Consider the following 12,010-nt stretch of genomic DNA (forward strand, 5'->3'; position numbering starts at 1 on the left):
AAATCATCATTGGGGGTGACCACAAAGGCCAAAAAAGAGTCAAGGAAGTCACCGAGAAAGCGTCGCCATTATCGCAAATAAAAACGTCCCAATAGCCTTCCTAGCAAAAACTATAAAAAGAAAAAAGTTGTGTCAGTTCATAGATTCTTAGGCATCAGAACCGCAGTAACAAGAAGGAAGAGCATACTAAAGTTTTTGCTGTGGAATTTTCTTTGTTTGTTGAGTTAAAAGGAGATTAGGGTTTTCAAAGCGAGTTCTTCTGTTAATTTGGAAACTTTATTTAGCCTTAAATATAGAGTAATTATTTTTCCACATAACAACATTTGGACGACACATTACCATAGTAGTAAGCAAAGTAACAGACGCGTAAAGTAGTAATTTGAACATCCAAATATGAGAAAGAAGGCAAAATAAGAATTAAAATGAGTTGAGATTTTTTATAGTGATGAACAATGTATCTACTAGAGATCAATTGATTTGTTTCTTTTCTTTCGATTCATTTCTTTCTTACAAAAAATGATAAATATGTACACCAGATTTAGTATGTATATCTTTACAAAATTGGTTAGATTTGGCTATCACTTTTCGCTAAAATCGTAAGTCATTTAAGCGAGAAATGAGATCGAGAAAAGTGTCTTCGTTGCTAGGTATTGTAAGGCCACCAGTTGGATGATCAAACCCAAATTCTTCCTCAGCTCGACTCAAGAGGTCTTGGAACGAAGAATGATTCAAGTGAAAAACTGGAATGACAAATCTCTTCTTGAATTGCATTTCACCTACATAAACTGCGCAGTACCCTTTAGGGATATCATTTGATCCTTTGGATGAAAAAGAATGTCGAAGAATCTTTGAAGGTAAGCGGAAACCCATTAGCAATTAATTAGGATAACAAAAGAAGAAGAAGAATTAAAGTAGTCTCTCAGAGAAGTTAATTGGAGATATGAACAATTTGTGAGATTCTAAATACTTCACAATGTGTTTATAATATAAGTCAAATGAATGATGAGAGAGGAAGAAGATAAGAAGTTAATATGGGTGGTTAGTGGGGTAATGTTTTTGAAATGAAGAGAGTGGTGAAGAAGCATTTGTCTAGGCAGCTAGGGTGGGTCTTTGTGTGTAGGCTACAGAGACCAAATCTCATGTGGTAATCACATGGTATTGCTTCCTTTTTCATATCAAAACATCAATTCTTGGCTAGATAAGATTGTCAAACAAGAAGGACAAGAGTCTAATTAAGGTCTGATAGAAATATGGTGGATCTCTTTGTTGATCTATCATTAAGAGCTCACATGGCTTGGCTTGGCTACCTTCATCATATTAACAATAGTTGTATCTACCTGTACTCAGCATTATGCCCTACCATGGCTGCAGATATATTACAATCAAATATGATATGAAACCCACTGAAACATAAAAGAATGAAAAACTCGCTTGCCTTGTTTTCTTTTACAATTATAATGTAGGACGACACATAGTCATACTTGTCTGGCTCGGTAGCTTTGAAACAGAGTCGCTATAACAATTAACTTATACGAGACAAGCGACGTAATGGCATTTATCTAGCATTACGAGGAAGGCAAAACCATGTGAAGCACATGTAACTACACCCTACTATTGCTTACAATACCATCAAATAAAGGACATTCAAGTTGCCTCTTACCTCCAAATTCATGTCAATTTCCAAGTCTCCATTTCTATAGTTGTCATCCTTTTCTTTCATATATCACTTAGAGATTCGATTTTGTTCATTCTATAAAATGGGTTTTCATTTGCCAAGGATTGTTCAAACAAACAAGTTTCTTAGAGTTAAATCTCTTATAGCCAGTAAACAACAAGTGGATTCGACAACATTAATTGACATCCCAAAAGGTCATATTGGTGTATATGTTGGAGAGAGCCAGGAAGTCAAGAAGAGGTTTGTAGTTCCAATATCATACTTGAACCATCCTTCATTCCAAGAATTACTAAGTCAAGCAGAGGAAGAGTTTGGATTTGAACATCCAATGGGTGGTCTTACCATTCCATGTACGGAAGACGACTTCATCAACCTCACGTCTCAATTCTATTAATTGTTTGTGAAAATAAAGATTTGTATATTAAGAAGACTAATGATGTAGACGCAGCGGAATTAATAAAGAACAATAAAATAAACTAAGAACAATAAAGAAAACTATAAGAAACGATAAAATAAACTAAAATTCTTAATAACTTCAATGGTTTTTCTCTTCAAGGTGAATAATAACATAGACTAGATCTCCTTTTATAGGATAACAAACCTTTTTAGATAGACTCAAACTAGGATTCCTAAAATAATAAACTACTCAAAACATAGAAACTTCAAAATAAAGAAATATTAAATTAAAGTAACTTCACCTATACTAATTAAAACTACTATTATGGCCGAATAGGATGTGGGCACGCGTGGACGTGGGCCCACATGTTTATACGCCTGCATCAGCACCCTGTTCCCCAGAAGGTTCGTCCTGAACCGATTGTTGGATGGAAGTAAGTTCATCAGATCCTTTCGCAATCGGCAACAAAGTGATAATCTTCTTCTTCCATGGAAACTCATAAACGTTCAAACGGCCCTTGTAAATAGCATCCACATCTGACTGCCAAAGGCGTCCCAAAATAATATGACAAAGATCCATATCGGTAACATCACAAGTAATGTCAGACAAATAGAAAGAGCCAATAGAAAGGGAAAAGGTACACATGCGATCAACACGTGTAGCAGTACCGGATTGAATCCAAGCAGTATGATAAGGATGTGGTTTTGGAATAGTAGGAATACCCAAGTAAGCTACAAGTCTGGAAGAAATCAAATTCTCCACAACCCATTATCAATAACAATCGTACAAACTTTGTTCAAGACTGTTCCTCGTGTAACAAATAAATTTTTCCGTTGAGAATGGTCCTGTTCAAGAGGAGTAAAAAGTACCCTACGAGTTACTAACATAACACGGTCATCAGAATCTGGGTCAATATTGACATGATCGATCTCCTCATCGAAGGAATCCAAGTAATCCTGTTTTTCCACCAAATTTGCCTTACCACGTAACGGGCAATTATTAGAATAATGACCTGTTTCAAAACAACGAAAACACTTACCTGGAGGTTGTTTTTTGTATGGATTTTCAGGAACATTCTTAGATCTGTCATCCGTTGGTTTTGAAAGATCAGTATCATCTGTAGGTTGTCGAACATAATTAGTACGATTGTAGTTCCCCCTATAAATAGATCGAGAATCTGACTCAAAAGAACGAGCCACACTAATACATTCCGAGACGGAAGAGAAAGGACGAAGGTTGACAAGATCCTTAATGTCACCTCGAAGGCCATCTTTAAATTTTTCCAATTTCATGGATTCAGTATCGGGGAGATTAAGCCTAGTACTTAAACGCTGGAATTCAGAGGCATATTCTTCAACTAAACGTCGTCCTTGACGACAACGAAGATATTCCAGACATAACTGATTTTCGTAATCAGGAAGGAGGAAACGTGCCATCATAAGTGGTTTAAGTTCAGACCACGAGGATACGGGAGGAAGATTTGATAACCGTCGTTGTTCAGATTCTTGTTTCCACCATGTTAAAGCTGTTTTTGAAAGATATCCGGTGACACATCTAACCTGTTCTTGTCCGTATACCTGCATAACATCAAAGAAGATTTCCAATCGAGCAATATAATCCAAGAAGTTTTCAATGTTGATGGAACCGTCATATGCCGGGACGTCCATTCGGACACGGTACGAAGAATAAGCCGGTGGAGAATCGTGATCATCATCGGGGTGATGGTCGTCGGGTTCATGATAAGTGGTACGTGGTGGATGAGCAATACGGTTACGTTGCATGGACCTATTATGGTTTGGTTCTTGATAAGTGGGACGGTTATTGGCTCTATCCGGTTCATAAGGGTGTGGTCGGTTTTGTGGACGGGTTTCATGACGGTAAGGTGGATAGTCGGGTTCAATGAGGTGTTGTCGGGTTTGTTCACGAAGGTCCTCTCGGTTATGGTGATGGGTCAAGGGGAAATCTAGGTCTCGGTTATGAGAAGGAGACGGGAAATCGGTGGGTCGGTTGATGATGGATTCGGTTAGCCGGGTTCAGGAAGGTGGGTAATTGTCAGAAAATTGATGGACGTGGTGAGTTAGGGGTTCCGGTTCTTGGTGATGGAAGGGGTGGTGGCTATCGGTTCGGTGGTTCGAAGAAGATGTTCCTCGGTTTGGCGTGAGATAGGGAGATACGGCATGAGAGTGTTGGCGAGTGGGTGTTTCCATGTTGGTTTTTGAGGGTTCGGGGTTGCGGTTTTGGTGGTGGGTTTCGAGTGGAAGGGTGTTTGGTGAATAGTATTGCCGAGGGGTATGGAAGGGGTATGGTTGGGTTATACTCGGGTTGGTAATAGATTGGTGGGAGAACGACTCGGGTCGGTTTGATGTTTGTTGATCGGTGAAGGAAAAAAGGTGGTGTGGTTGGAATGGTTGTAGGGTTTATGTATGTTAATGGGAAAACCGGTGAGAGTGGTGGTGTAGTGTTGATGTGAATCGGTGGTAGGATTGCGGTCGGGCATGGGTTAGTAATAGGTTGACCGAATAGGGGTATTGGAATTGGTGTGGTGGTGTCAACGGTTGTGTTTGTGGTAGTTGGAGGTGGTTGTGGTGATGATGTTTGAATTGAAGTAGAAGATGAAGGGGTGGTGGTAGAAGAGGGAGACTTACATATGCCTTCGAGTTGTTTAGATAACTTCATGATGGAATCATTGACTTGATCGAATCGATGATTGATATTGTCGAATTTTTCCATATTTTCCTTCTTGTAATTTTCGAAAGCTTCTTCCAATTTTGTGACCGAGGATAACTTCTTGTTGATGTTGTCCCATTCGGAGACAAAAGTTGGTGTCTTCTCTTTGATTGTTGTAGCAGGAACGGTAGGATTAACCATTGTGATTGGTTAAAAAAGATATGGCTCTGAATACCACTTGATGTAGACGCAGCGAAATTAATAAAGAACAATAAAATAAACTAAGAACAATAAAGAAAACTATAAGAAACGATAAAATAAACTAAAATTCTTAATAACTTCAATGGTTTTTCTCTTCAAGGTGAATAATAACATAGACTAGATCTCCTTTTATAGGATAACAAACCTTCCTAGATAGACTCAAACTAGGATTCCTAAAATAATAAACTACTCAAAACATAGAAACTTCAAAATAAAGAAATATCAAATTAAAGTAACTTCTCCTATACTAATCAAAACTACTATTATGGCCGAATAGGATGTGGGCACGCGTGGACGTGGGCCCACATGTTTATGTGCCTGCATCAACTAACCTAGATATATAAGAAATTTAACAAAAAAAAACCTAGATATATAAGAACCTCAAGACAACCTGTTCAAGAGTTGAGTATAGCACAAGTAGAGATAGATTGAATTTTTTATTCCTTCTTTTTTTCTTCTTTCTTAGGTGCTGTTTGTTTTTTAAAATTTTCAGATCTGAAATCTGAATTGAAATCCAATTCAGATTTCAGATGTTTGTTTTTGTATTTAGTTAAATCTGAATTTTATCTGAATTTATTAAATGTCTGAATTGGCTGAATAAAGGCCTACACATTTCAGATTTCAAAACAAGTCTGAAAATTAAGTCCAGGATCTGAAAACATACAAAAGACGTATATACCCTTGTTAAACTTTAAAATACCTAATTAAATCATCTTCTTCCCTCTTCTACAACCCCAGTACCCCACCACCACAACAGTTAAACACCACCACCATCACCACCTCAGTTAACACCACCATCACCACCTCAGTTAACACCACCACCACCACTACCACCACCTCAGTTAACACCACCACCACCACTACCACCACCTCGGTTAACACAACCACCACCACCACAGTTAACACTACCACCACCACCACACACCACCAACACCACCAGAGTTTACACCATCACCACATCCTTAGAAAATCAACAGAAACCCTAGGTATGGGAACAGAGAAGAATCAATATTTGTTGTTGGTGCCCATGGATCAACTGGTAAGAACCCACAAATTGTTTTCTCTCTCTATAATTAAAAACCCTAGGTATGGAAACACAAATAGCTGTGATGCTATGCTTTGAGAATCAATATTATGGTAAAAATCAGTAGATAATATTCGTTGATCGGCTCGATTCTTAGGTCTTCGTGTGGTTCCTTTGAACTGCTCCACTGAGATACGGTTTGGAGATGGAGAGATTGAGAGAAAAGAGAGAGAGAGACACAGAGAAAAGAAGAAAGAGAGAAGGTGTCGGATCTTGCGACGGTGAACCCTTGCCGGAACTTTGCATCTTCGTCAATAGAGAATGACTGCTGAGAAAGAGAAAGAAAGAGATGAGGGATGACTGCTGAGAAAGAGAAAGAAAGAGATGAGGGAGGGAGGGATCTAGGGTTTCTTATGGGCCTTATATTTATTTAGGGGAAGAAATAAAAATTAGGTTTTCTATTTTAAAATACCAAAAAAGGGTATAAATGTCATTATTTTAATTCAGATTTAGTAATTCAGATTTAAAAAACAAACATTAAATTTGTAAAATTCAGATTCAGTAATTTCAGATTCAGCCAATTCAGATTCAGCCAATTCAGATTCAGACATATAAAAAAAACAAACACCACCTTAAGCTGATAAATCAGTGAAGATGACAAGAAGATTGTAATACAACATTGTGAAAGCTTAATATTAACTTTTTTAATTCCTTCCCTCAAATTGAGTTGAATTTCTCCTGTCTCAATTTATATAATGAATCCAACTCGTCCGAATCTGAATCATCCTACTCAAATGAATCCAAAATAAACCCAAATCACTGGTTGAAACGAGTCAAACAAAAACAAATACCTTGAAACTTGATCTGAGCTAATTCAAACTTCGAGTTAGACTTTAAATCTGTCTCACGAAAAAACAAAAACTTCGAGTAAGCGCTTCCATTAGTGACAGGAAAAGTGTCGCGTTAAGTGGATATAGATTGGGAGGAAAAATGTCGCCCTATGTGACACGAAAAAGTGTCCCCATAAAGTTCCATCTTTTGGACTTGTCAATGGCCAGCCAGTATCTAGTGTTACCAGTTCTATAATACACGAATTGTGTACACACGCTTCATCTTCGTGGAACGTATCCAACGTTCACGTGTGAAACAGTCACCTGGAAGCGAAAAAGTATCGAGAAATCTAGGGTTTTTCAGTTGACTAAAGATTACTTCTTTCACTTCAAAACACACTAAACCCCCAAAATTTATTTCAAACGAGCTGCAATTTTCACTTCAAAAGCATCTCTGAATCTGCTTAATAAAGGTAAATTCTTCACCTTCTGATCCATTTTAGTATTATTAGATTCGTAAAGAGATGTTATTGAGTATTTTTATACTGATTCAATCAGTTCGGAGATGAGCTCTTTGGCGTTCGGTTCGATATCTTTGGATGGAGGATGCATTTTGAAGGTCAGAAATGAAACGATTTCTTTGTTTGGTTGGAATTGTTGATTAGATTTTAATTTCAGTTTTTGAATTGAATCTTTGTAAGTGTAGAATGATCTGAAGATGTTTAGACAGAAAGGAGGAAGGAAATTGTGTGTTAGAGGTTCAGTGACTTCATCTCCACAAAGCTTGCAATTTGAGAAGACAAATCAGAATTCCGAGAAAACAGTTCGAATTGGTGTTCTTGGAGCTAGTGGTTATACTGGCTCTGAGGTAAATCAATTGTCTTCCATTCTATTTCTTCCTTTGATTCAAATTTGGTGATGAATTGGTAAATCTTATTGCTTTATCCTTTTGTAGATTGTTAGACTCTTGGCAAATCATCCACACTTTGGCATTACTCTGATGACTGCTGATAGAAAAGCTGGGCTATCAATTGGCTCAGTATTTCCTCATTTGATCAATCAAGTATGGTTCTTTTGATCCTAATGTTTTTTTTCTTTCCTGCATTCATACTCCATAGTTCTAAGGAATAATAATTTGAGCCGGTGAGCTTTTTTCTATAATAGCCTCTTTAAAGGCGAACAATTATATTGAAATGAGGGTAATTGCGTAGAAATTGCAACTAGAGATGTTTAATAGTTTTGATGCCCAAATCACTATTAATGTGCAGAATTTGCCAGATATGGTGGCTGTCAAAGATGCAGATTTTTCTAATGTAGATGCTGTATTTTGTTGTTTGCCTCACGGAACAACGCAGGTTTGATTCCTTTTAGTGTTTTGTTACTAGTGAATAGATCTTTACTGGAGAAGAGGATTAAGAATTACAAGCTAATCCAACTATACATGCCTGAAACTACTGCATTCCAAACTTCAGATATAAAATAAAATTTATAATTAGTGCAAGAGGGCAAGAGGCCCTATGAGGCTCGATGGGAGAGAGTCAATATGAAGAAGATTAGTTCATCTAAATCAACCATATGATTGCATGGGAAGTGACTTGCCAGAGTTATTTGCTTCGAGGTTTCTTGATTAACGGCCAGGCATGTAGCATTTGTTCCAGAGCTTCACAGAGCCAGCTGATCTGATTGCAATAGTCGTTCGAGGCCAGATAAAGGCTACACTAATGTGTAGGAAAGTTCAAGTAGAATACTTTCTGCTCCTATTCATGCACAAACTAATGTAGTAGCGTAATGTGTTTCACAGGAGATCATAAAAGGACTTCCCCGAGGACTGAAGATTGTTGATCTTTCTGCTGTATGCGCTTGATGCCTCCTTGTAGTGAATATTATTTTGATGGATCTCTTTACATTAATAATTAGTTGTTTTCTCAATTAGAACTCTGCTGATTAAAGTTTATGCGATTATACTGCAGGACTTCAGGTTGCGAAATATCGATGAGTACCAAGAATGGTATGGGCAGCCTCACAGCGCACCAGAGTTACAGGTAGCTCTGTCTTTTTCAACTCATTATACTTATTGCAAGTATTATTGGAATCATTTGGTAATAAAATGAGAATGTTGCTTGCCAAAAAAAAAACTCTTGTTATGCATACCCGTGTTAATTAGTGCATACTTGTCACCAACGAGGCATGTATCTTTAATATCTTTGCGCTCCAGTATGAGATAGTTTGGTTTATATTCTTATATTATGTATTCTTAGTATTTCTTGGTGATGAATGTCTCATTATTTCCAGAAAGAAGCCATCTATGGTCTCACAGAAATTTCAAGAGAAGAGATCCGGAATGCACGGCTAGTTGCTAATCCTGGTTGTTATCCCACATCAATCCAGCTTCCACTAGTTCCCTTGATAAAGGTTTGCCATATCCTCTTTTTTTCAGCATTTATCATTCATAAAAGTGAATGTTTACTATCGAGTCTGGTTTTGGAGAAAGCTTTTGAAGCGTGAAATGTTGTAATAAGTGTAGTAGTCATTTATTGCATTTATATTCATGCCTGAGTCTTGGCATGTTACTTTTCCTTAGACATCTACAAGTAGGAGCGATGATATTGGAAATTTGTTCTGGAATTATTAAAAAGCGATGCATTTTGAAATTTAAGCCATCAGTTATATTTCAATTTGAGTGTTGCCACTTCTACAACATGGGTACTGGGGTGGCATGATACTGCTAAAAAATTTGAAGGTGACAAGATGATTGTACATTATTCAGAATTTCTATGAGTTAGTTGGTAATCTTGCTTGTTATGCAGGCTAATCTTATAGAGCCAAGAAATATTATCATTGACGCGAAATCTGGTGTGAGTGGAGCAGGTGGGCATATTTTGTGCTTCGAGTGTGATACTTTTTGAGATATATAGAGCATCTTACGACATTATTTTAGCAAGTCCTTATATTTTGTATGTCATTCAGGGCGAGGGGCGAAGGAGGCAAATCTATACACTGAAATAGCTGAAGGCATACACTCATATGGAATAACAAGGCATCGCCACGGTATATTGCCTACTGTTTCATGCACTCGTATCATATCAGTTGAGTTTGACATGTTCATAACCGTCTTAGTAAGCTGGTCATAGTGGAATATGGGTATTGGTGTCAATATCCATGTCTGTCAAATAAACGTTGAAACCAGTATATGTCTTATTTTAATATGGCATCTAACCAGAAAGTACAACTTTTCCCCAGAAATATACCCAAATTCTAGGTTCTTGAAAATGGCAGTTTTTCTGATTTTCTTGCTCTACACATTGTGAAGTGAATAATTATAGAATATTCTCAAAGTACTAATTGTATTAGATTTTGAAAATTTTAACAGGTAATATTAGTATAATTTTGGACTTTAGTAAGATATGTTTAATGCTGACCTTTGTATTCAGTTCCTGAAATTGAGCAAGGACTCTCTGATGCTTCACATTCAAAAGTAACTGTCAGCTTCACTCCTCACCTGATGCCAATGGTATTTTCACTTGAATTACATGAAACATATATAGAAAATCTTATTTATTTATTTAATTTATAACATTATTAACAACCTATTCTACGACAATCACTGTAAACACTTAATATGTTACAGAGTAGGGGGATGCAGTCGACCATATATGTGGAAATGGCACCAGGAGTGACAACCGAGGATCTGCATCGGCAATTAAGCATCTCTTATGAGGTAGGTATATGTTCCATATTATGATTGATACCAAATCCAATAAGAAGAAAAAGAAAAAGAGGAGAAAAGTGTAAGAAGAAAAGTAAAGAAAGTAGTTCAATACTAATTCTTCGTGTTTTTGTTATCTGTGTTTTTGTTATCTTATACTAGTATACATTGTTTATGTGGTCAAGTTAAACTTAATTTCTCTTCTTTCTTGAAAACGATGTCTGTTGCTTATCTTGCAGGATGACGAATTTGTTGTTCTCTTGGAGAAAGGAGCAGTACCTCACACTCGAAATGTTCGGGGATCTAACTACTGCTTAATGAATGTATTTCCAGATCGAATTCCAGGGAGAGCAATCATAATCTCTGTTGTAAGCTAAAATGATCTCTTCAACTTCTCATGAACATGGAAAGAAAAATTCCAAGTTCACGATTTTCATTATGATTGCACTAACTACTGATAAAATTTTTGCAGATAGATAATTTAGTAAAGGGTGCCTCCGGTCAAGCTTTACAGAACCTTAACCTGATGATGGGTTTTCCTGAGAACGCCGGGCTCCTATACCAGCCTTTGTTTCCTTAGCATGTTAACTAAGTCTACGAAGCAGGTAACTCTGAGTATATAACTCTTCTTTCACACCGGAAATTTCACGGACACCTCCGAGCGCATTTGACTCTGGATTGATGGAACCACCAAGTGTGCCTTCACCTTCGGCCAGTGCAGGCATCCAAGTGAGGTGGGCCCCTCTTTACGAAGCCCATTTTGAAGTCAAAGCCAAACTCGGAGTACCTATGAAATCACACTTTTGTAAATTATCTTAGATCTACGAGTATATCGATCTGAGTCATCTGACCCATATAATGGTAGCACATTTTGTGGATTCTAATTAGTTTACATACTTGCATCATAGTGTAAGGATTGTAGATCACCTCATACAATGAGTATAGCTTTGTCTTCTGAAACTGCAGGTGTAATAAAAGGCATTTCTATCCTGATTGGAGTCGAAATAGTGGAGGAATTATAGTCTGCCTCAAAAAGGTCATCTTCAAATCGAACTTGTCTTTAAATTTTGCAGCGGTTTTAGCTATAAAAATGTTATTCAAACCATAACGTAGTGTTTTTATTTATCTAGTGGTGTTCTAGTTGCATAGAGAAAAAAACGATATCAGATGAAGTTTGTCTTGCAGAATTTTCTCTTTCATGTTATACTATTCCGTTACGTTAAAATGCCCAGATTTTTGTATCAGTGGTTTACGATATGTTCATATTTTTATAGTTCTTGTTGATATAGTTAGTTCTGGGTTTCGAACACAACTACTAACAAAAATAAAATAAAATGGAAAGAAATGTAGGATCATTGCAGGACCCATTCACTACTTAGATTAGGTTTATCTCTGTAGTATAAAAAGAAAAGCAGAAATAATTGATCTATAAAGTGGTAGGGTAAATGAG

The 12,010-nt window shown here is 37.0% G+C and overlaps 1 protein-coding gene and 1 pseudogene across 2 annotated transcripts; both read left to right on the forward strand.

Moving 5' to 3' along the window:
- Positions 1–1,680: 1,680 nt before the first annotated feature.
- LOC147545138 (auxin-responsive protein SAUR21 pseudogene) lies at positions 1,681–5,464 on the forward strand (annotated as a pseudogene). Its single transcript, XR_015239792.1, has 2 exons — positions 1,681–2,107; positions 5,362–5,464. The product of XR_015239792.1 is annotated as an auxin-responsive protein SAUR21 pseudogene (transcript).
- A 1,552-nt stretch (positions 5,465–7,016) lies between these two features.
- On the forward strand, positions 7,017–11,801 carry LOC147545139 (Putative N-acetyl-gamma-glutamyl-phosphate reductase). Its single transcript, XM_086673639.1, has 15 exons — positions 7,017–7,327; positions 7,413–7,473; positions 7,561–7,722; positions 7,810–7,917; positions 8,123–8,209; positions 8,656–8,706; positions 8,825–8,896; positions 9,147–9,266; positions 9,662–9,722; positions 9,822–9,902; positions 10,286–10,365; positions 10,483–10,572; positions 10,800–10,928; positions 11,033–11,165; positions 11,527–11,801. Exons 2-14 carry the CDS (start codon positions 7,420–7,422, stop codon positions 11,138–11,140), a joined length of 1,203 nt encoding a protein of 400 aa, XP_086529765.1. The 5' UTR covers positions 7,017–7,327; positions 7,413–7,419; the 3' UTR covers positions 11,141–11,165; positions 11,527–11,801.
- The last annotated feature ends 209 nt before the right edge of the window (positions 11,802–12,010 follow it).

Source organism: Eschscholzia californica, unplaced genomic scaffold (assembly GCF_041429995.1).
Source record: "Eschscholzia californica isolate CP2 unplaced genomic scaffold, dmEscCali1.0.p SCAF_4, whole genome shotgun sequence".
NCBI lineage: Eukaryota > Viridiplantae > Streptophyta > Magnoliopsida > Ranunculales > Papaveraceae > Eschscholzia > Eschscholzia californica.

Coding starts and splice junctions, on each gene's coding strand:
- LOC147545139 (XM_086673639.1), top strand. CDS start 7,420: ATGAGCTCTTTGGCGTTCGGTTCGATATCTTTGGATGGAGGATGCATT. Junction 10,366..10,482: donor CTCCTCACCTGATGCCAATG/GTATTTTCACTT, acceptor AATATGTTACAG/AGTAGGGGGATGCAGTCGAC. Junction 10,573..10,799: donor AATTAAGCATCTCTTATGAG/GTAGGTATATGT, acceptor CTTATCTTGCAG/GATGACGAATTTGTTGTTCT.